At 41.3% G+C, this 26,126-nt stretch overlaps 1 protein-coding gene across 4 annotated transcripts in view; it reads right to left on the minus strand.

Annotated features, from left to right (window-relative positions):
- Positions 1 to 26,126, minus strand: part of CEP162 (centrosomal protein 162) — a 198,636-nt gene that overhangs the window by 68,163 nt on the left and 104,347 nt on the right. For all 4 annotated transcript variants that reach the window (XR_011031455.1, XM_068281580.1, XM_068281581.1 and 1 more), the window contains 3 exons: positions 25,451 to 25,554; positions 24,487 to 24,756; positions 15,202 to 15,330 (listed from right to left, as the gene is read on the minus strand). Coding sequence is in view for 3 of the 4 variants with exons in the window: in XM_068281580.1 (XP_068137681.1) it covers positions 15,202 to 15,330; positions 24,487 to 24,756; positions 25,451 to 25,554 (503 nt within the window). In the remaining variant the exon portion in view is untranslated. The remainder of the gene's footprint in view (positions 1 to 15,201; positions 15,331 to 24,486; positions 24,757 to 25,450; positions 25,555 to 26,126) is intronic.

The following is a 26,126-nucleotide window of genomic DNA, read 5'->3' on the forward strand; positions in this document are numbered from 1 at the left end:
CCCGGTTCGAATCCCAGCCAGGTCAACATCTGCAAGGAGTTTGTATGTTCTCCCCGTGTCTGCGTGGGTTTCCTCTGGGTACTCCGGTTTCCTCCCACATCCCAAAAACATACAGATAAGTTAATTGGCTTCCCCAAAATTGTCCCTAGACTACATTACATACACTACACAATATATACATGAACATAGGACTATGTTAGGGATTCGATTGTGAGCCCATGAGGGACAGTCAAGTGACAAGACAATATACTCTGTACAGCGCTGCGGAAGATGTTGGCGCTATATAAATACTTAACCCTCCTGGCGGTTTGCTAAAAAATCGCCAGGGGGCAGCAAATCTTTTTTTTTTTTTTTTAATTTTTCATGTAGCGAGACAAAGTCTCGCTACATGATAGCCGCTGCTCAGCGGCATCCCCCCAGCCCCTCCGATCGCCGCCGGCGATCAGGAGATCCCGTTCAAAGAACGGGATCTCCTGGAGGGCTTCCCCCGTCGCCATGGCGACGGGGCGGGATGACGTCACCGACGTCGTGACGTCAAAGGGGATTCCTATCCACCCCATAGAGCTGCCTGGCACTGATTGGCCAGGCAGCGCACGGGGTCTGGGGGGGCGGCTGCGGCGCGACGGATAGCGGCGGATCGGCGGGTAGAGGCGGCGATCGGGCACTGCACGCAGCTAGCAAAGTGCTAGCTGCGTGCAGCAAAAAACAAATTATGCAAATCGGCCCAGCGGGGCCTGAGCGGTGCCTTCCGGCGGCATAGCCCGAGCTCAGCTCGGGCTTACCGCCAGGAAGGTTAATAATAATAAATGTATAATTAAACTGTTCAGCACTTCAAAAGGTTACTGTTTCCTTCAGTTTGTATTGGACAGGCAGATCCTGGTTCGCCACTCTAATCAGAGGAATAAAATTCTTTAATCCTGTTACTGTCCCTTTATTTTGATAATTATCACGGAATTCTTTTTTGCTTTGTCTTTTTTATGGTGGCCATACATGGTACAATTTTTTCATACAATCTTACCATTTCTATGTAGTATAAAAGGGTAAATTAAGTAAATATACTGAAAGGATAATTTAAGCAGTTCCCTTATACTACATAGAATTGGTAAGATTGGATGAAAAAATGGTACCATGTATGGCCACCTTTACTATTGCCCTGAATGCTAACTGTGGCACATTGAAGTCACAGTACTAATACTCATCTGACATTTCTGCCTTGCTGCTTTACATCTGGATCTGGCTTCTCTGTCTCTTTCCGGTTTCCCAGCTGTTGCCTAAGTCATTCCCCTTCTTTCCAGCATCCTCTCTGCGCTTGGGTTGCTGCTGGCCAACGTGCTTGATTCCCTCTGCCATCCTGAGGTAATCGCCTCAGCTTCGCGATGTGCCTCCTCTCCCCTCGCTCTCCGCCGCCTAACTGTGCCACTTCTGTGAGGCGAACTGGTTATAACCAGTTCTCATATGCTCCTGTTGCGTGCTGTCCTACTCGTGCTGCTACTCACGCTATCGCTTGCGCTCCCTCTAGAAAATTCCCCGCTCTATGTATCCTGGTCGCTATGCGACCGGCGAGAGTGCATGCTACGATATGCTCGCATGTACTCCCTATCTATGCTCCTATTTGGCTCCACCTGTCTGCCATATCTAGTACAACAACACAAATGTCAGAAACAAAAACACTTTGTCCCCTAAAAGGGGCTACACATGTTTTTAGTGGGTTTAAACTCACGACTAACAGAAAAAAAATGATACAATTACCCATGCAAAATAACACAATGAAGCCTGCCAGTGCAAGAGAAGTGGGAATGGGCTTGCCACAGAATGAGATTCCGAATGCATGGAAGTGTAAATCAAGAAGCCCAAACAAAGCTATCATAGTTACCTGGCGCATGATTGCACCCAACTCTGACAACCGTAAGTCAGCCAAGTCGTGCACCACTGTGCAAGCGCTAACCTGGCTGGGCTGTGACTAGGCTGACTTGCAGGGCATTTTACACAGAAACAGAGGGGGGTGGGTGAGTGTCAGTGAAGGAGTAGAGTGCATGAGGACTCCATTGCAAAAATCCTTGTAGTCACCATTTAAACCTCTGGGTTCCTTAGAAACCGGCTACCAAATTAAACTCCTCTGGCACAGCACTCTTCCGAATTCCTCTGGCCAGAACGAAGAGAGAGCATGCAAATCATCTCTTCTCTACCGTGCTCAGACAGTGCAGTGCTGATAGATGTGCCTTCCCCCTTCACCAAGCCAAACCTGTGCGTTCCGGCAAACATGGCCCTGCTTACTACTGTACTTTGCCCAGCCAATACCTAGTGTTTTCCTAGCTTAAGTGGAAACCTGTTCGATGTCAGCTGCCGGGAGATGATGACCACGCGCTGCTGCATGACTGTCTGTGGAGAGCACAGGACATGAATTGGGGGGCTGGAGTTGTTATATAAGCTAATACGTTTGTGAAACAGCTTGTTGAATTTAAGCCAAAAGGCTGTTATCTGTGGGGTAAAGTGATTCTGACTGTTTTTTTTTTTTATACATCTTTTTCAGCTTAACAAGGCAGAGTTTATGTTCTACAACACAGCTGTGACAATCTGATGCAATCTTAAAATTGAAGCCATTAAAAAGAAAATGAAAATATGAGTCTTTGTTCTATGCTACCAATGTTCTATTTATCATCAGTACTAAACATACACTTATCTCATAAGTTGATTTTCAATTCAGGCTAGCCTGAAGACAACACACACACCTTGTTTAACCGACATTCACCTGTAGATCAGCTCCGCCAGGATGAATCTTCAGAGGAATGTCTGATTTGCAGATGACAATCTATTAAACAAGGTGTGTGTGAAATCTCCAGATATCATAGACTGTGAATGCATTTTGCAGGAACTGATCTTTTGCATGTGTACAGCATCTTTTGAAAGATCAGTATTTCAAACCTCCCTGACAAACCTATGAGACAGTTTGCAATGATTTTTATCTGACGGGTGTACTTCGCTTCAGAATAGACTGTGTAGGTTTGCTCTTGCTCTCATACTACATGGAAGGTGGCAAAATTGGTCTGTGATCTTTCATTTTCCAAATACTTTTATCTCAGTTGTGTACTTAGCTTAAGTGCTGTATCAGGCTCCAGCCCCAGCATCACTGCATATAGAACATGTTACAATAGCCATAGAATTGACACTGAACACAGAAAATATATTCTTTTGGAAAATTGCAGAAAGCTTGCTCTCAACTTGCCCTGAGAACTTCCAAACCAAAAAATGACAACATTAGGATAGCACAGTGGCTGAAAGACTGATCTTCTAATGATCTTTGTATACAACAGCAGTTTAAGTGGCCTAAACCAGGAAAATGTTTATAAAACAAATTGTTTAGGGAAAATTTAAAAAAGGTTAGCTTATTCATTGTACCTCTCATAAGTGCAGCAATGTGCCAAGGCTATTCACGAAGACGTTGCCTACTGACTTCAGGCCTGCTTTAACCTCCTGAGCGATAATCCCGAGCTGAGCTCGGGGTATGTCGCGCAGGAGGATTTCTCAGGCCCTGGTGGGCCGCTTTGCATAATTTTTTTTTGTTACACGCAGCTAGCATTTTGCTAGCTGCATGTAACTTCTGATCGCCACCGCTCGCCGCCGATCTGCCGCTACCCGCCGTGCCGCGCAGCCCCCAGACCCCTTGCGCAGCCTGACCAATTAGTGCCAGGCAGCGCTGCGGGGTGGACCGGGACTCCCTCTGACGTCACGACGTCGATGACGTTGGTGATGTCATCGCGAGCGTCACCATGGCGACGGGGAAGCCTAGCAGGAGATTATTGATATGTTATTGATTATTGGTATGTTCAAACTAGGTATGATAGCGCTAGTATGGTTGGCATATAGTTTTCTTAAGCGCTGTGATGGTTTAATGTAACGAATTAGAATATACCTTTATGTACTGTTACCATGACGATATAATTGAGCTAGTATGTGAAGGGGGAGTTATTTCCTGTATGGTGGCCGGGATTAGTAAATAAAAGGGCAGCGTATACGTCACTACGTTAAGCCCCTAATGAGCTGTTATCAGCGAAATGCGTAGGGCGTGGCTTGTGTGACGTCAACGCGTACATGCGTGACACGTACGATAGTGGATGCAGCCGAGTGGGGGTTACTGAAGTGATCCCCGGCGCGGCGGTTTTAATTTAGCAGCAGCGGCGTGGATGAGGATAGTGAACGGCGGAAGGCTACCACCCGGGAGCTAAGTCCTCACATTTTTCAACACTCTATCCCATCCGGCCGCTTTCATTTAATTTATGCTGCCTATGCATTGTTTTTAGTTTTTTTATACTAATAAAAACAAGTAATGCACAAGTAGAGGCGGGCCCTCTTTTTGTCTTTCTACCCCCTCATACTAAGTTCATTGGAGGAGAGAGTCCAGCAGACGCCGGATGACATCTGATAGCCAGAGAGGCGACGGGGGGGGGTGGTATCAACACCCCCGGAGGCGAGACTTGGTCACTTGAGACCTGTGGATCTGGTGAGTCTGTACTCGCAAGGGGATCTGCACATTTGATTTCATGGAGTGTGAATATTGTGGTCAAAGGGAGAGCGCGGAGTTAACTTTCTGCATAGACTTTTACCAGAGCAACCTGGCATACCTCGCAGCACTCCCATGAAAATCTTTTGGACTTGCCATTGGGCGATGTGATTGCATAGTTAGTGTAACTTAGTGGACTGATCATTATAGGCACAGAGAGGTGTATACCATTCTATCTGAGCCTAATTTAGCTGTGAGCGCTGAATTTGTTTTTTCTGAAGATGCACATTCGTCAGTTTCTTCTTCATGTGCGTCACATCACATTCCAATGCAAAGGTTGTTTTTAGGTTGCATTATAAAGCAACACACCAGTGTAAAATTTTACTAAATTTTACTGAGCTAAAGAGCAGTTTACCAATTATACAGGAACGTTGTATCCATACATACTACAGCTTCATGTAAATCTCATAGCACAACATTTTCCCCATAGGCCATCAAAAGATATATAGAGGTTGTCATAGCTTACATTCATTTACACCTCTTTTTTTTTTTTTTTAAACATGTTTATTTGGATTTTAAAGACATACAGTAGATATGCAAATTTGAAACCAGGAATCAGTTGAAACTCATCATTAGACACAACAACAGGTTACGTGTTGAGTTAAATTGGATAACCAGAGGAGAGGGGCGTGGCTACAGAGCATGGTGGCTGCCTGATTCATCAGCTCTGTACAGGACACTGACAAAGCGGCTCACTGCGACTTCCACAGCACCCATCCACCGCTAAAAATGGCAGAGGATCATTACAGAGACTCCCCGGAGTGGACCAGAGTGCAACCCAGGAGGAAAACTTATATTCCCAGACCAAGAAGACTGCTTGATCTTTTTGAGGAAGAAGAGCAAGATGGCGCCCGCCATGAGGACAGGGGACAATACCAAGGTACAGCACAGCGGATTCCAGCGCATCCAGGGCGTTTTGATGCCCTTAGACATGGCGAAATGTCACCCATCCACACCACCCACACCACCTTGCCACCTAGAAGCTCCTTCCTTGGCACCCCAGAGTCCCCAGCTTCCAGAAGCAGAAGTCCGCTGAAGCAAGGAGGAATTCCGGAATTCAATACGGAATTCCGGAAAAAAGACACGGAAAGCACACGGAAAGAGGTAGGCCAAGCTGTAATAACATCATCTCCAGAGACCAGCTATACAGACCCCTTCCTTGACATCCCTGAGACTGATCAGCCACTTACATTAGCAATGATGAAGGGCTTAATGCAAACTTTCAGATCTGCTTGGCAATGTGACATGCAGGCGATGACAGATGCTATGACAGCCATTGCCATAAAAACAGACAAAAGGGTCCTGGGAATAGAAGAGAAGCTGAAGGTGGTGACAGGGGCATATAATGAACTGGTGGTATCTCATGAGGCATTAACGTTGGAAGTGAAGGAACTTAAGGAGAAACAGACAGATGCAGAAGACAGGAATAGAAGAAATAATATTAAACTGAGAGGAATCCCAGAAAGTGTTACCACAAACCAGCTCAGAAACTATGTGGGGGATGTCTTAAAAACAACCTTGCCAGGATCATCTGACATAGACAGAGTTGTGGATAGAGTGCATAGACTACCTAAACCCGCTCATTTGGGCCCTAACGTACCAAGAGATGTAATAATGAGGGTGCACTATTACCATATAAAAGAGGCTTTTTTAGACACCACTAGAAGAGGCCAAAAACTCCCACAGCCTTATCAAGACCTGATCTTGTATTCAGACCTGTCACAGAATACTTTGAAAGCAAGGAGAGCATTCTCCACAGTTACTACCACTCTAAGAACCAACAAGATAGAGTACTCATGGGGATTTCCCACAAAGTTAAGAGTGACAAGACAAGGATCAAGATACATCTTCCATTCACCACAGGAAGGTCTTGATAAACTGGCCAATTGGAATATACCAATATCTGCTCCCAAGTATAGATCATACAATCAAGCAATGGATACTACTCCTGCACAGGATAACAAAGACAAAGATGAAGCTGAAAAATCCTCTGTTGCCGCAGCAACAGATACCTGAACTGTTTTGGGGAACTCAGTGTTGCTTCACAAACTTTCCCCTCCATAGAACTTTTCTCCTTGCTCATTTTGAGTCTCTTCCCTGACTACACCTGGTGGAAGAGGAGGATTGTTCCCAACTGTTGCCCACGGCCGTGGGCAACTTCTGACGATATGACCTGGACAGGTCATCAGTTTTTCTTGTTTGTTTTGTACTGTATGTTTTTTTTTGTTGCTTTTATGTTTTCCTTTGCAGGTTGGACTGTTTTTGATGCTAAAAACCTTTTCTCAAAACTTGAGAAATCTAGAACCACTTTAAATATTTTTACCTATTTTCTCACTTATTGTGACCGTTCACTTTTTTCTATACAAGCTATACAAGCTAAGACATTTCTGACTTTACGGCAATACTATATATATGTCTTAATCTCTTTTTTCCCTATCTTCTCAGTGAATATTCATGATTATTTTCCCTTAAGGAGAAAATACCAACACCACATAAGAACTTCAACCAGAACTACGAATACTACGCTATGTAAGTGCAATAATTCTTGTATGTATGTCTAGAACTCTTAAGATCATATCTCTTAATGTGAGAGGCTTGAACTCACACAGAAAGAGATATCTCACTGAAAAGTTGATTAAAGATGAAGGTGCTGAGATAACATGCCTACAGGAGACACACCTTAATAAGGAAGGGGCCTCTAAGTTTAAAATGTATCAATTTTCTTCCATTTTTCATTCTACTCTACAAAAAAAGAAAAAAGGGGGGGTATGTGTGGCTATTAAAGATTCTGTTGGATTTGAACTACAGGAATCTTTTAGTAGTAAAGATGGCAGGATGGTGATACTAGTAGGTAAAATAAACTCACAGATATATACAATAGTTAATATTTATGTCCCAAACAGTGGCCAAATCAGATTTTTAAATAAAAAATCAAAAAAATTGACAAAATGACTAAAGGCAATTTAATGATCGTAGGCGATTTCAATCTAGTAGTTGACCCACAAATAGACTGCTCATATTTAAAGAAAACAACACCCTCCACTCTAAGACCAACCCTTATGAATCATGAGCTATATGACGTCTGGCGATGCATGCATCCAGGAGAGATAGACTACACCCATTATTCCCCGGTATTTAAATCTTATAATAGAATAGATTACCTATTTACAGATAAATTCACACTCCCTTTGATTAAAAACATAAATATTAATACTAGGTCATGGTCAGATCACTCCCCAATAGTTTTTGAATTACAAATAATAGGGTCCCCACCGCCTTCTTATATTTGGAAAATAAACAAAAATATATTATATTCAGAAAGAACAGCCCCATTAATAACTCAAAGAATAGAGGAATATTTTAAGCTAAATAATAACAATGAAACATCTAAGGCTAATATGTGGAACGCGCATAAAGCCTTCATAAGAGGGGTGTTCATACAACAGGGTTCCATAGAGAAAAAGAAACGGAAGGAAAAGTATGAAAATATTCTGAAGGATATTAAAACTATGGAAAAAGCGATATATGATAAAAAAGAAATATCCCTAATACCCAAAGTAGAGGAAAAAAGGAAAGAACTCAGTGACATGCTATACTGCCAGTATGATAAATGGCAGTGTATCATGAAGGAAAATTGGTACTCAGACAGAGATAAGGCAGGCAAGTTAATGGCTAGAAAAATTAAAGGAAGAAGGATAGCACATAGAATTTTAAGGATAAAACACCCAAAGAACAATGTAATGGTACACCACCCAAAAGAAATTGTAGACGCCTTAGCAACTTACTACGAATCCCTGTATAACCTAAAAACAGACTTAGGAACACACCAACCTACCCAAACAGAAATTGAGAATTATTTAAGTAGTGTAGACCTTCCCTCATTGGACGAATTTGAGAAAAAACAAATTAATATTCCTTTCCATATCAATGAGGTTGAAAGGGCAATAAAATCCCTCAAAAGAAACAAGTCCCCAGGCATAGCTGGATTTTTAGGAGAATATTATATAAAACACATACATTTATTAAAAGCCCCCTTAGCAGAACTGTATAATGAGGTTGCTAAATCAGGTAGTTTCCCCAGAGAGTCACTAGAAGCCATAATCTCACTAATCCCCAAAGAAGACAAAGATCTAAGTGACCCAAGTAGTTACAGGCCCATTTCTCTTTTAAATGTAGACTTAAAAATATACGCCAAAATGATAGCTAATAGGATAGATCCCTTAATCCCAAAATTAATACACCTAGATCAGGTAGGCTTTGTTAGAAACAGAATGACTAGTGATGCCACCAGAAAACTTTTAGCAGTACTACATGAGCTAGAAAGTAGCAAAAGGCCTTCTCTGTTAGTCTCTTTAGACGCAGAGAAGGCCTTTGATAGAGTTAATTGGTCCTACTTATCAAAGATACTGCATAAATTCGGTTGTGAAGGCTTTCTACACAAAGCCATAATGGCTCTATATACTATACCATCAGCCAGGGTACTTTCTTCAGGTTCCCTCTCTGACCCATTCAATATAACGAACGGTACTCGACAGGGATGCCCTCTCTCTCCATCAATTTTCATCTTGACATTGGAGCCATTAGCTCAAAAAATTAGGAACAAGTAGTTCATACAAGGAGTCAAATTTGGAGATCAGGAAACAAAAATAGGTCTATACGCAGACGATATATTATTATATTTACAAGATCCTAAAACATCACTTACTTATCTAGACTCAGAATTGAGCCTTTTCTCAAAAATTTCCTATTACAAATTAAATAAAAACAAAACTGTGATTCTCCCCTGTAATATGGACCCCAACACAATATTATCCCTTAAAAAAACAACCCAATATACGTGGAATGATAAATCCTTTAAATACTTAGGTATATATATTACCCCCACTATATCACAAATTTATAAAACAAACTATGAACCATGGATATACGGCCTTAAGACCCAATTGGATTTACTATCAAAAGTAGAGTTCTCATGGTTGGGAAGAGTGGCAGCGATAAAGAGGATGATCCTCCCCAAGCTCCTATACCTATTTAGAAACCTCCCTATTAAAGTCCCTCAAAAGTTTTTTACCCCAATCCAAAAACTAATTAATAAATTTGTTTTATGTAACAAGTCACCTAGATTCTCATATGATATACTTACACTACATTCTACAGATTTGGGTCTTGGAGTACCTGATATAGGTTTATATTATAGAGCTACTATCCTGGAACAATCCAGGGAAATATGGGTCGAATCCAACAAACAATGGATAGCATTGGAACAAACACATAATCCCAATAGTTCTTACAAAGGTTTGCTAGAAACCAAACTGTTATGGAAATCCACATCAAAAATTGCCAACCCAATAACAGCTAACACAATAAAGGTATGGAAAGATTTCGTCAAACGTTGCTCCAAACATCCTTTATCCACTAAACAACTTTCTATTCCATTTCATAATATCCATAATGTGATCAAAAAAATTTCTATTGATAATTGGATAGACAAAGGAATTACATCAGTGGATAGACTACTCCAAGACTCAAAAATGAAAAGTTTCAGTGATATTATGATAGAATTTGATATACCCCAATCTGATGAACCCAAATATATAAAGATTAAAACATTTTTCAAAACACATTTTCCTACATCTATACAGCTCCCTCCCCTAATAGTAAAACTGTTAAACCCAGATCAATATCACATGAAAGGCACGGCCTTACTTTATAGAACCCTTTTAACATCCAAAGGAGACTCCCCGCAATGGCAACTTAAAAAATGGCAAGAATATCTCAAAGAAGATATAGAGCAGGAGGATTGGGAGAGAAGTATGAGATCACTTAAAAAATCCTCCCATTGTATCTCACACCATGAGAATCTTCTAAAAATAATATGGAGATGGTATATGACTCCTAGCAAGATTTCCAAGTTTGACTCCGGTGCTTCCCCTCTATGTTGGAGAGAATGTGGGAGAGAGGGCACTCTTGAGCATATTTTCTGGGAATGTCCCAAACTACAAGAAATGTGGGAAGATATAGATAGGCTATTGAAAAAACTACCTGTGAAACTATCCCACATTCCATCAAAAATGGCTTTACTGCATTTAAATATTGCTGATCTTCCACCAAGAGAGCGTATATTGTACGATCATATTTTTGTGACCACTAGAGCGTTATTAGCAGAGAATTGGAAAACCAAATATGTGCCTACTATTCTAGAGATCAAAAAAAGGGTTAACCTCAATTTATCGGCAGAAAAGAGATGGGCCATGAATACAGGGACTCTGGAAACTTTTACAAATAAAATACAAGCTTGGCCTATACTCTACCCAGAGACTGAAATTTTTGATGTTTGATTCTGAATAATATTATATTATATTGTATGTATGTAAACTGATAAGATTACTACTTGATATATAATTTTGCTTCTATCTCTTTCTTCTTTCTCCTTTTCTTTCTCTCTTCTATTTCGTCCTCTCATATTTTACAAGAGATAATAATCTGGTTCTTTCTAGTTCTGGTTTCTATATAAACACAATAAAAGTTTTTAAGACTTAGTGCTTAATTTAGACATATATAGGATAAAAATAAGATAAAAATACCTCATGCAGATGGCTAACCAACTGACACACACTAGATTTCTATATAGAAATAGAATATGTGTAGCCTAGTTCACCTGTCCTCCCTATATAGATAAAATTTAGGATGAAGCTCTATCTAGGTGATTGCCGGTCGGTTGCCTAGTGGGGACAACTTAAACTTAATCAGGACAATAAGTTGATAAGAAAATGGTTTTGGTTCCCTGGGATCTCTGTAGGGTGGTCCTATTCCCCCATTTCCCAGGTCGAGCTGAACCCATCGTGGTATAAGTATATACTTAACATATCGGTGTTCTGGACTACATACAAACATGGTTATAGGATTATAAACCAACACAGACATATGTATGTATATTGACTTTGTTATCTTGAAGACAAGAAATACTGTTTGTACCTTGTATGTACCGAAAGTATGTAATTGTATCATTCTTTCAAAGTTATCGGACTTAATGTTATAAGTCTGCTGTTGTAAAATTCAAAAACTGTTCAATAAAAATTATTGAAACATAAATTGGATAACCAATGCCTAGGAGACTCTGAACTGTCAGTCTTCAGATGATAAAGGTGGTCTATAGTGCTTAGACAAAACCCAAACCCCCAACTCCCTTCCCTCCCCTCCCCACCCCCCTTCCCAACGATTACTCTCTCATGGGGAAAGAAAAAACAAGAAATGTCTGTTGTAAGATGGATAGAATGCATATCCACTTCTGTTTCTTGCAAATGGGCGAGGTCAATTGTAATTTATGAAGTTAGCCTAAAAGAGCCAAGAGTATCATGTAGTTCTTCTGTGCAGTATCAGCCCGTGTATCTGAAAGGACTGACAAGAGATTGGATCTCCTCTTTGGTGAATATGAGGGTAATAAAGTGTTTCCACCTCTTAAAAAAATTTTGGCATTTTTTTCCTTGTGTAATAAAGAATCTACTTTGTCCATTAGAAAAAGGTCCACAAAAATGTCTGACATCTTGCATTAGGAATGGTAGGATAAATCCACCTGTTAAGTATTGCTTTCTTAGCTGCCGCTAAGGTAAGGTGTAATATATCAGGATACTTAGGTGTTTTGGAAGTTGATTGAGATGAAGAAGATTAGAGTTGTTGTGAAAAAGATAAAGCAGAGGTTCTTTAACATGAGTACCACATTTTAGGCATTGGAGGAGGTGAGATACTTGGTCCCAAAACTGTGCTATGTTTCGGCTTAACCACATGCAATGAACCATATCAGCATTTGGTTGACCACACTTAGGGCATTCTGGAGAGTAATTTAAGGGAGGGGTTTTGTAATGGATATTAAATGCATATTTTGCATGATGTAAGAATAGTAAATGAGATTCTCTCCAGGACTCATTAATGATTAGACCATAGTATGTCTGTATACCTTCTAGAATCTTCACTTCCAAATTGGGAATAACAACATATTTGAACCAGCGTTTCATATTAAAAAGGGCCAATTTGGAAGCTTGAATGTTTTGGAGACCTAAATGAAGTGTGGATAGAGAAAGAATCTCACCTCCAGGTCGTATAAATACAGTAAGTCAAATGGAGTAATGGTATCTAAACCAGATCTATCTGTAAGATGTTTATGGACATAAGATCTAATCTGGCCATTCATAAAGCAATCAGATTAGGTAAATTCCAAACATGGATAAAACATGTAGATGTGGACATTTCAAAATTTACACCTCTTTAATACTGTACACTGCATTTGCAACAGCATTTTTTTTAATGTGTATTTTCTGGTTTCGCAAACTAGCGTCATCAGGATCAGAATCCCCTGATGACGCTAGTTTGCGAAACCGGTCGGGAAGGAGACAGGCGGCACCTTCATACTGTCCTTTACTGCTGACCCATACACGCGTTCAACTTTCTCGGGGTTCCCATTGCATGGGCCCCGTATGTAAGTTTTGTTTTTATGCTATTTTTATGCTATTTTTAAGCTGTTTTTACTATGAAAACTCTATATTAAACGGTTTACACTTAGAGTTGCCGTTTGTTTGTTTTTTATGATGTTTACTGATATCCATTCGTGAGAGGAATCATTGCTGAATTGGTGGATCCTGGACAGACTGTTGCTTCCTGATGTCCTACCAAAGCGTTGATACAACCTTATAATGTTGGTTGTCACCAGCTGGTAAGCCTCTTTCCTTTTTGGGTATCCATGATTGCAGAGCTGTGCCGTGAACCCAATATTTATTGTGGTGGAGATTTGCCTGCTTTTATCCTTTGTTGAAGACTCGTCTTTTGTTTTTGGACTCTGCGCTGAGCATATATAATTTATCTGTTTGTGAACTCTAGACATCGTTCTTCTCTCAGCAGCGGCCACTTTGTTTCCTTGGCGCTGATACACATATGAAGACAAGCAAATCAACTGCACTGAGCACAGGCAGCATTATTCAGTACTGAACAGTGAAGGTACTTCACTCTTCAACTACCTCTGTTGTATGTTTATCTTTCCTCAAGAGACCCACACTAACCTTTTTTACTTCAACTAATGGATACGTCAAATAACTAACTAACTACCTACCTACCTACCTGAATATATAAACATGCAACTCTTACTACTCACCCTTACTACTGCAGCAGAACTTGCTGCTGTCACAAACAGAGCTCTATTGAGCCCCAGAGACTCCCTATAGTTAGAGCAGAAGAAAAATGATGAACTTGACCATTATCTTCCGCCCCACTTGGCAAAAGCCTGGGTTCAGTATTGGTTCAGATGCTAGGGGATGTCAACATGGAGCGGTTAAGAGACTGTGAAACAAGGGGCACAGCCATGGCAGGCAGAGGTTTGCCAAGATGTTGGCAGAGGTGTATGAAGGGGTGAGCAGAGGCACGTGAAAGGATGGAATGTGGTGTGGCACGAGTCTAAGGGCCTGTTTCTGGGCTTCCAAATGAAGATTTTTAGCCAAACACCAGCACTCACTGAGGCTCAGCAGAGTATTGGTATTGGTGACGCGATCGTGCGCACCCGAAGGGGAAGATTAAGCTGTCATATGACAGCCGACATCCCCCGAGTGATCAGCAGCCATCGCGTCTGGCTGCTGATCACGTGATCACTACGATCGCCGGCGGATCGTAGTGATCACTTTGACAGCTGCGGCGGCAGGGGGGAAAGAAGAGGATCCACTCACCTTCCTGCAGTTCCCGCGACGATCGGCGCTCCCCACCGCTCTTTCCGGCATCTCTGCTTGTTGTGACGTAAGTCCCCGGCCGCGGCTTGATGGCGACATCAAGCCGCGACCCGGGACTTAACGTCAGAACGAGTGGGGATGTCGGAGAGAACGGTGGTGTCCGCAGCGGCTCATCACTGGAGCCTGGAAGGTGAGTGATGGCTGCTGCTGAAAGGGGGGACACTTGGCCACACAGGGGGGGGCACACAGCAGCAAGCCCTAACACGATCCGGCTGCCTGACCCCCCCACATGTGCACCCCCCCCTCCAATGCAAAAGGGCCGGGTCCTTAAAGTGGACCCAAACTAAAAATACAAGATTTCAGAAATAAAATCTATTTTCTAAATTATAATAATAAATAGCAGCCTTTTTTCAGCTGCATGATGACAAATAACATATTTTACATTTATAACCCCTCCCTTCCTTTCATATTGCCGGCAAATAATCCGGCAAACTGGTGGAGTAGATGGTGTCCAGCAAAGGAGGAATTGCTAATGGCTGCCACCTGTATAACCCTAGTTATGCAAAGAGGAGGGTGAAAATCAGGCACTGAAATGCTCATAGGCTTGAAGGAGTGTTTATTTATATTTGTATGTGTCAGAGTGGTGCAACTAAATATTTTGTATTAAAAAAATGTTTGGTTTGGGTCCGCTTTAAGGGGCGTTAGGAGGCCGGTCCTGAAATGGTGAATGCTTTTGCACAAAGCACAGTAATATATATGGCAATAACAATTCCTGACGTACTAGCATTCTTTAAATGAAGCTGAATTAAATGCATTTGGACAGGTAGTGAGAGGTTTTCTACATCTCTAATATTCAACTTGGTTATGATTCTTTGGGCTTTATAAAAAATATGAGCTTCACTAGGTGTCACATTCAGTGTTGCTGCGGTGCCATACCTGCTGATATCCTTTAAGAAGAGTCTCCTGTTCCTCTATTTCCTGTTTTATCTGCTGCATCTTCTCAGGATCTTTCTGGTCACCAAACAGAAGGCTCCTCTTTTTTGTTTTTTCTTCTTCTGCATATAGCTAAAACACACAGTAAAAGTTAGCTTTCTCTAATAAATTATACAATAAGGTATTTTTATATATACACACACATGCACACACTTACAAAAAAACTGACTTCCCCTATAGAAAAAGAGCGTACTTCCCCCTCCAATATTAGCAAAATGATCCCTTTAAGTACGGTAGCTTCTTCAGGTCTGCTACAGTTAAGCTGGAAAAATAAATAAATACAAAATCGAGTTCTGCAACCCGTTGTCCAGTCCCCACACCAGTACTCTAGATCTGCTATAAGGAGATATGGAATGACTGTCAGGGGCGTTCCTAGGATCCTGGGAGATCCGGGGCACCAAGGGAGAATATGTGTGTCGCGACAAAAAAGTGGGCGTGGCCATACAATGGTAAAGTGGGCGTGGTCATGAGACTGAAGCCTTAAACTATCCAGCTACAGCCTAAATAATCCTAACATTTGTATGATATTTTTCTCCTGTTGGACTCAAAGCACTCAAGAGCTGCAGCCACTAAGGCTGCGCTCAATGGGCCACCCTGCAGTGTTAGGAGTCTTGCCCAAGGACTTCTTCCTGAATAGGTACTGACCCTAGCCAGGATTCAAAAGACAGTCAGTGACATAACTATGTACTCTGTAAAGTGGAGCAGAAGATGTCAGTGCTATATAAATACATAATAATAATAATAATAATAATAATATGGTAGGACATTAGACTATCAATATAGCAGGATTAGATTGTGAGCTCCTCTGAGGACAGTTGACATGACTATGTGCTCTGTAATGTGCTGCAGAAGAGATCACTGATATATGAATACATAATAATAATAATAATTAGACTATGTCTATGCTAGGATTAGATTGGGAGCTCCTCTGGGGACAGTCAGTGACATGACTATGTACTCTGTAAAGTGCTGCAGAACATGTCAGTGCTATATAAATACATAATAATAATAATATGGCAGGACATTAGACTATCAATATAGCAGGATTAGATTGTGAGCTCCTCTGAGTACATTCAGTGACATGACTATATGCTCTGTAATGTGCTGCAGGAGATATCACTGCTATATAAATACATAATAATAATAATATGAATAAACTAGGTCTATACTAAGATTAGATTGTGAGCTCCTCTGAGGACAGTCAGTGACATGACTATGTACTCTGTAAAGTGCTGCAGGAGATGTTAGTTCTATGTAAATACATCATAATAATAATAATTATAATATGGTAGGATATTGGACTATCACTAGAAAGGGAAAAAAAGGGAGAAGCAGAAAGGAGTGAGATGGCAGCATGGGTGTAACAAAAGTCCCCGCCATTGCGGGAGGCTCCAGGTGCTCCACAGTTACCATGCAGAGCAGCAGCAGAACGCTATGCATTACCCACTCCTGGCTGCACGACAGGGCCTGCTAACTCCTCTTCAGTGTAGCTCATCGCTACAGCGTGAAACCAATCACCATGTGGCACACGATAGCCTGCATCAAGAGCTGCATGGTGATTGGCTGCACAGTGTGGCGATGAGTAACACTTGAGAGGAGAGAAGAGGACCTGTCCTGCACCCGGGAGTAGGTAATGTAAAATGCACCGCTGCTACTTTGCCTAAATGGGGAAGGAAGGAAACAGAGCCCAGTTTAACTTCTTTCTGGGGGGCCTGGAGGACAGTAGTAAAAGATAAGGGAAGGGAGGGGGGGAAGCACAAGATGTAAGGGAGTTATAGGTATACAGGGGGGGTTATCATAAAACAGAGAGCCGGTAAAGAAAAGATGGAAGGGGTAGACATAAGATGGAAGAGGGGGGGGGGGGGGTAGAAAAACACAGGGGAAAAGGGCACAAGTGAAAAAAGGGCAGAGGAAACGCACAAGGGATGACAGCCTTACCGCCAGCACACACACACACACACACACACACACACACACACACACACACACACACACACACACACACACACACACACACACACACACACACACACACACACACACACACACACACACACACACAGAACTGCTGTGTATTCACAGCAGTCTGCCTGTGCATGCAGCCTTTCTACCTCTCTGTGCTTGTCTTCCAGGGCTCTGTCTCTCTTGTGCTGTGGAAGGGGGGGGGGGGGTCTGCACTTTACACACATCTCTCCTCTCCCAGGTCACAGAGTCCAATACCATGGCAGGGGGAGAGAGAGAGCAGGATAGGATAGCTGGGCAGCAGTGACAGCTCTGGCTAGTATTGAGCCTTCTCCACATGTCACACATGGCAGAAGAGCTCCTCTCTCATTGGCTGTCCGGCCCCCTGTGATCCAGGCAAAGCTCCAATGCACCCGCCTCCTGCACACCGCAGCCATAGGACGTCCCCCAGCCTTCAGACCACAGCCAGCGGGCACTCCGAGGCCCCGATATCTGGGGCACTCCCAGCAAGATACCGAGGGAATGCCCTGTATCTAAGCCCCTAGTGACGCCCATGATGACTGTAGCACGGCCATAACACCCCAGACTGGTAGTATACTACCTGGTGAGTGGCAGAGGTCTCAGTGTGATGAAGGGAAGAAGTGCCACTGTACTGGATTTCTAAAAGATTACATTTTCTATAGCGAATGAAAAATATTTTATTTATTTAACATCATCATCTTCCATGGTGCTGTATTGAGTGCATTATAGACCAGTGGTGTCCAACTGATGTTTCCCATGTGGTAACCGTGTGGGTCATTGGCAGACAGGTCAACTCACACTTCTAGCAAAACTGCTAGATGAAGCCCAGGAAAATTCTTAGCTTCACTCCATGCTACTGGCAGGTGCCACAGGATGGTTATCTATGCAGTGGTACTATGGGCTGGGCTGCAGCCGGGTGGGAGGGAGGAGGGAGTACAGACAGAGACACACAGGATAGTAAACAAGAAAAAATACTGTAATAATACTCAGTGGTGTAGCTAAGGAGCTGTGGGCCCCAGTGTGAGTTTTACATGCTCCCCCCCCCCCCCCCAGCACTCTATACATAACAATTGATATGGCACACCTAGACCGCCAAGGATACCCACAGTGTCAGAGGTGCAAGAAGGGGATGGGGAACAGTATGTTAATGATTTCTATTATTCAAGGTATCTATAGAAGGGGTTATTACCAGCACAGGACCAATAAAGAGCTAATACTGTGGTTGAGGGAGAGCCCCTCTGGTACAGGGGCCCCGGATCGGTCGCAACCTCTGCACCCCCTATTGCTACGCCACTAATAATACTTCAGTGTTGCAGTAGCACGGGGGAGAGTAGTATCAACTTCATATAGAAACACAGAATCTCCAGTTTTAAAGGAGGAATAGAGCACAGGACCAGAGCATGTATAGGAACCCTACATTGCTTTTCTCACATATTGCATTTTGCTTCACATTCACCATATAAGAAAGTCCGTCTAGCTAGGGTAGATTGCATTTAATGGATATTTTAAATTCTTACGTGTGTCTGCTGCTTAAAGGTTTGTTGTGGTGAACCAAAACTAAGCTTTATTAATGCTGTTATGCTTGCAAACTACCGGTATTTAAAATCTAGACTGAAAATGAACAAAACACTGGATGGGCTAATAACTAAATTTATACAATATTTATATCCATACAGTACAAGCTTAATACTAGTCTTGGACCAAACACTTCAACTATAGCAAACTTTTCTAGTACAAATCACAATACCTTTGGGTGGGATTTTTATATTGCTTTTTCTAACCCTAACACACAAACAGTCAACAACCAAGTTTGTGAGCTTTGGGGTCCTCGGCATCAATAATTTGTATTTTCCTATTGAAGTGAAACAAATCTGATTGGCTGTTTGTGGCTCCACCCCCCTTTCTGAATTTGAACCCCAGTCACCCAATGACCAACTGTACCAGGTTTGAGGCTTGTACCATTAACAGTGCAAGAATGGCAGCAATTTAAATATTCCCCTTGAAAATTAATAGGTGAATTTATATTGGCTTTTGTAGTTTTAGTTTGTTAGCACTTTTCAGAATATTTATCCCAGTCACCCAGCTTTCAGGTTCATGGCATTAAAACTGTGTGAATGGAAGCAGTTTATCCAGCAAAGAAATCTGATTGGCTGTTTGTGGCTCTGCCCCCTTTAGTGAATTTGAACCTCAGTCACTTAACCCTCCTGGCGGCCTGTTAGAAACCGCCAGGGGGCAGCGCAGCAGTGTTTTTGTAATTTTATTTTCTTAATCATGTAGTGAGCCTAGGGCTTGCTACATGATTGCCGCTGCGCAGCGGCATCCCCCCACCCGCTGCGATCTTTGATCAGGAAATCTCGTTCAAAGAACGGGATTTCCTGAAGGGCTTTCCCCGTCGCTTTGGCGACGGGGCGGGATGACTTCACCGACGTCATTGGGAGTCCCGATCCACACCTCAGCGCTGCCTGGCACTGATTGGCAGGCAGCGCACGGGGTCTGGGGAGGGAGGGGGTGCGGCGCGGCAATCGGTGGCTAATCGGCGGCGATCGGAATGCACACGCAGTTAGCAAAGTGCTAGCTGCGTGTTGCAAGAAAAAAATTATGCAAAACGGCCCAGCAGGGCCTGAGAAATCCTCCTGCACAGCATAGCCCGTGCTCAGCACGGGCTTACCGCCAGGGAGGTTAATGACTGACTGTAGCAGGATTGAGGCCTCCGCCATTAACAGTGTAAGCATGGCAACAGTTTAAATATTCCCCTTGAAAATCTATAGATGAATTTGAATTGGCTGTTGTAGGCTCCACCCACTTTTCTGATTAATCCCAGTCACCCAGTGACCAACTGTGTCAAGTTTGAGAACCCTGTCATTAACAGCGTAAGAATGGCTGCAGTTTACATCTTCCCATGTAAAAAGTTAGTTGTTTTTGGCTCCACCCACTGTTTCTAACCTTGACATGCAGTCACTCAATGACCAAGTTTATGAGCTTTGGGGTCCTTGGCAACAGAAATTTGCATTTTCCCATTGAAATTAAACAAATCTGATAGGCTGTTTGTGGCTCCGCCCCTTTCCAAAATTTTAACTCCAGTCACCAAATGACCGACTGTACCAGGTTGGGGGCCTCTGCCATTAACATTGTAAGAATGGCAACAGTTTAAATATTTCCCTTGAAAATCAATGGGTGAATTTTGATTGGCTATTGTAGGCTAAACCCACTTCCCTTATAATTAATTCCAGTCACCCAGTGACCAACTGTGCAAAGTTTAAGAACTCTGCCATTAACAGTGTTTGAATGGCTGTAGTTTATAGTCTCCCAGTGAAATTTGTTTTTGGTTCCGCCTACTTTTTGTAACCTTGACACAGTCACTCAATGACCAAGTTTGTGAGCTTTCGGGTTCCTGGCATAAAAAATATGAATAGAAGCAGTTTATCCACCAAAGACATTTGATTGGCTGTTTATGGCTCCGCCCCATTTAGTGAATTTGAACCCCAGTCACCCAATGACCAAATGTAGCAAGTTTGAAGCCTCTGCCATTAACAGTGTAAGAATGGCAGCAGTTTAAATATTGCCCTTGAAAATTAACAGGTGGATTTTGATTGGCTTTTGTAGGCTCCACCTACTTTCCTGATTATTAATTTCATTCACTCATTGACCAAGTGTGCCAAGTTTGAAAACCCTGCGATTAACAGTCTAAGAATGGCTGCAGATAACATTTTCCCATTGACTGAAATGTGATTGGCTATTTTATGCTCCGCCAACTTTTACTGAATTTGTAACCTCGGTCACCACGATAGGGGTTGAGATTATTGTGTTATGCTGGGAATACACAATGAGTTTTTCGGCAGTTAGATGGATTGATAGGTAACTTTCGATCGTTTTTCTGATCCATTTGTATAGACGTAATCAGAAAAAACAATCAAAATCAGATCAGACCTGTTGGAAATTCTATCGAGCCATCTATCTGCCGAAAAAACTAATTTGCCTCAATTCACTAAGCTTATCTCCTGTCTTTAATAACTCTTCTAGAGTTGTTACCATGGTGATAAGGCATGTAGTATTCAGGAAACATTTTACCTCAGGCAAACCTAAAGTTAACTCTTCTGTCTTTAACTTAACTCTTTAATCCTTAAAATAACTCCAGAGTTAAAGACAGGCTGTTCATTAACTGCATGTGAAAATAACTACAGAGGAGGTAAATTAACTACAGAGGAGGTAACGTAAGAAATGAAGAGATAATATAACTCTCTTACTGTGTGGAGGTAAGTTTTCTCTTGCCTTATTATCTCCAGCATGATCTTAGTGAATTGAGGCCATTGTGTATTCCTAGTATTACATCCTTGATTGCCAAGCAATTAGCTCCCTGGCTGCATTATTCTCTTGGATCTATAAACTGCTGCTATTCTAGATTATTATTATTTAGTATTTATGTAGCGCCAACATCTTCCGCAGTGCTGTACAGAGTATATCGTCTTGTCACTAACTGTCCCTCAGAGGAGCTCACAATCTAAATGCCTCAAATTATTTTGCAAGCTGGTAAAATTCCTCTATAAATTCCCCTTTATATACAATTATTCAATCTGTGTTTATGTGCAGTTTTGTGGCAGGTGACTAGTGGCCATTTATTTTGCAGACCCACTACACAAACTTTTTTTTTAGCATTTTTTATGGTGTTTTGGGGATTTGTATTCCTCTTATGGACTGTGTCATCAAGTATACCAAATAAAGCACCTTAATCATAATCTACTTGCAGCCCTGTAGCTCATTAACCTCCTCGCCGTTTTAATTCCTGCAGCCGCGGAAAGGTTTTTTTTGTCAGTAAAAAATTATTTGAAAGGTTGTCAACACTGACTCGAGTATTTATGGTACATTGGATTGTCCCTTTATTAATACAGCAGGTGTGGAATATCATGCTTCTACCATTGTGCCACTGAAAACTTTAAATAACCTGTAAAGAGAGACTGTAATTTATCTTATTAATATGCTTATTCTCATGTAGGATTTGACAAGACACAGAACGTTTATTTCCTGCTTTTTTCCTGGCAGACTCAAAGCACCAGAGCTGCAGCCACTAGGGTGCGCTCTATAGGCAGTAGCAGTGTTAGGAACAGGAAGAGCTGAGATTCAAACCCTGGTCTCCTGTGTCAAAAGGAAGAGCCCTTAACCAGTACACTAGCCAGCCACTATTTGAATGTAACTATGTGCAACTCATTGTCTTTTTTAAATGTAAGAATGTTACTACCCCTGCAATGTGTTCCAGCTAATAAGCCTATATGTGGTAAGCATTTTTTGAAAAAAGTTAAAGACCAAGAATCTTTTAATACAGGAAAACAATCATCAAATTTGCGTTTCAGTAGTTGCTGATATAGCAGGAAATTAGATAAAAATGTTTATTGTTCGTATGTTATGTATTTTATGTGGTTTATCTTCAAAGAAAGTTCCCACTTCTTTAACCAGCTCACTACTGAGGGGTTTTCCCTATTGTGGACCAGAGCAATTTTCAACTGTCAGCACTCCTTCCATTTATTCGCTAACAAATTTATCACTATTTATCACAACAAAATGATCTATACCTTGTTTTTTTCTGCCACTAAGTTTTTTTGGGGTGGTACTTTTTGCTAAGAATTATTTTATTCTAAATGCATTTTCAGGGAAATTTAGTTTTCGGCCATCGGTTAAAAAAAAAAAAAAAAAAAAAAAAAAAAAAAAAGATAAAAGCCACATTTTATTTGCTTATTTGACTCGGTTATTACAACGTTTAGTACAATGTATGGCAACAATATTTTATTTGGAAATAAAGGTGTATCTTTTCAGTTTTGCGTCAGTCACTAATTACAAGCCCCTTACTTGCAAAAATAACAGTAATATACCCTTGTGACATACATATTTAAAAAGTTGAGTCTCTAAGGTAATCAATTATGTATTTTTTTTTTAAATAAATGCTTTATTTTGGAAACTATGGGAGAGTGGGGGAGGTAAGGGGTTAATTGTAATATGGGTTTTATGTATTTTTATGTAATGTAATGTATTAGGGTATAACTTACTATATGGCTACTAGATGTGAAGGTTTGTCACTCAGAGAGTGAGAGTTCTGATGTTTGAACTAGTTAAATGAAACACTGTTTTCATGGTTGGTACAGCAGTCTTGATAAGACTGAATGATTAAACTGAGCTTAAAATAACCACTTAGATTTTTTTTTAATGAATTATCTCCTTGCTATCTATTTAGGAAACTCTGGGCACCATCTGGCACTTTGTAAGCACTAATACGTGTATAATAGATACAGATTTTTATTTTAATGCAAGTAACCTGCTTGAAGCTTTTGTATTAAAGTAAAATACATAGTGTGACAGATGGAAATGATTTAAACATACAATATCATTTTGGTTATGTATATCTTGCATGCCAGTGTATTTTTTTTACGGCGCATCCGCTCAAAATCTATAAGCCACCTGCAGTAATTTTGTCCTTTTGTCCTGCATACGTCTCCCTCCGGCTCAACTCTTATTGGCCGCAGCTTTGTGTCCATCCAACCTACACAAGCACTCTACTGCCCTGCTACGATTGGGTGCAATTCTGTTTGGCTCTGATTGGATTGCAAAAAGTGTGCACAAAGGCGCGCACAACTTTTAGTTGTGCAGATGATGCCAGAACTCCTGCCCTGAGCAGTGTAGCGCACCTCCAGCAAGTGTAAGGATAATATTTCATGCACTGTTCGGATTCAAGGATTGTTAACTTGTTGTTTCATTAGTTTTTCAATGCAGTACTCCGCTATAAAAACTTGGATTGAGTATCTTTGTGAAACACGGCCTCCAAACGTTCTCGTCCGCTTCAGTTATTTAAAGGGAACCCAAGGTAAGAGGGATATAGAGGATGACATATTTAATTCCTTTTAAACAATGCAAATGGCCTGACTGTCAGACTGATCCTCTGCCTCTAATAACCGTAGGTATAGACTCTAAACATGCATGGCAATTAGAGGTTTATAAATAAAGTATGGCTGAATTTGCCACACACTTGTTTCCGGTGTGTGTTTCAGACACTACTACTGCCAAAGAGATCGTCAGGACTGCCAGGCAAGTGGTATTGTTTAAAAGGAATAGATATGGTAACCTCTATATGTCTCTTATTTAGGGGTTCCTTTTAAAAAGCAGACTTGTCCAATCAATATTTGATCAGAATTTTATTTACAAAGACAAACTTCACCTTCTACTTGACAGCCTCTCAGTACTACTTTATGTAAAAGAAATTACCTTTGCTTTGAGCATATAATTTTCCTGTTTTAGCCGTTTCATTTCCTCTTCGTACTCGACCTTTACGTTTTCCATTTCTACTTTAAATTCCCCTTCCTCTCTGTACAAAGCTTCTTTGAAATTTGGAGTATGTGCATGTCCAGCTTTCAATTGCTCTTCTACATTCTGAAGCCTCTGAAGCACAGTCAGGTCACCAGTGATTTTAGCTGCATTAGTATATACGGATTCATTTTCTAAAGAAACTCCATAAGATCTATGTAGGGCACTGATCTGTAAACAAAATGTTACATGAATAATAGGTAAGTACTCACAGAAATATACAGTATTTCAGCATATCATCAGTACGTTAACTGTAAAACTATATCAAGGATGGACTTGAACTAAGATTATTTGTTCCAGATTTAACCCTATGCCTCTGTTAGATGTTATGACAATGTTGTCTTCTTAATTTTTGCATTTGCTTTTATATCAGTATTATGGGGAATTACTTCTTCCCTAAAAGAGATTAATGGTATGGCTGAACACAACTCTTGACTTTATTCTAATGAGCTGTATCATATTGCTCAAAATTCTACGAATTCTCTGGAAACATTTCACCCGAGTAAGAAGCAGTTTTTGTCAGACACAGCTGAGAACAAAATCTTCACTATTCATAAATGTGTTGTATAACCATGACCGGCTTCCTCCCAAGACTCAGCGCTTCATACATTTCAGCAGGATCTACTCTTGTATTTTGTCTGATGCTTGTTCAGTATTTGTTTTTTGTACTATTTTCAGTTAGAACATGTTACAAGTGTGACATTCCTGAGTTGGTTCAATAAGGTTTACTTTTAGATTTTGCCTTGTAAAGATATTTTACTGTTCATTTAGTTCACTATTTCTACAGACGTTTGTTGAATCTTTACTCTTGAGAATTCAATAAAGTTAAATTCAATCAGACATTCTATTAACTGCGCAAGTTTACCCTTTCATAGTCCAAGTTCACTGCAGCGGCACTACTTGTCCTTGTGTCTTCTGGAAAACTTGAATCTTCTGCAAATCGTATTGTCCTAGTAGCAGATAATATACCTAAGATGGCAGAGAATAAATTGGACAAAAAACAATGAAAACATTTACGATTTTTAGATATTTCAAAGTATCCTGTAGTGGGTTACTCCTTCCCCTATCTGCCATCAAGTATACAGTCTTACTTAGCAAGCAGTGATGCTGACAGTTACAAACAAGCCTCTACTGAACATTAATGAGCCATATTGAATTCTTCTACTAGCTTATCTATCAACTAACTCCTTCCTCCCAACATGGCCACTGCTTGTGGCCTCACTATCGGGGCATAGATGTGACAAGGGGGGGTGGGTAGCAGGAGGGAAGCCAGTGCAGGTGAGCCAGAGCAAGTAGTAGGTGTGGCAGGGGAAGGAGGGGTCATAGCTGGGCTTCCAAACTAGGAAGAACCAAACAACAGGACTCACTGGGGTTTAACAGGGCTCATTAGTGAAATTAGTCTGTGCCTGTGTGTTGCCATTTAAAACTCTACTTGTTTGCTTTAACTACTTCCTGGCCACCTACAGGTGGCATAAAAATTGGCCGTAGGCCGTAGGTGCATCCTGATCCTCTGCCTTGCAAAATAGTTTTAAACAGAGAGT

This window comes from Hyperolius riggenbachi, chromosome 4 (assembly GCF_040937935.1).
Source record: "Hyperolius riggenbachi isolate aHypRig1 chromosome 4, aHypRig1.pri, whole genome shotgun sequence".
NCBI classification, from domain to species: domain Eukaryota; kingdom Metazoa; phylum Chordata; class Amphibia; order Anura; family Hyperoliidae; genus Hyperolius; species Hyperolius riggenbachi.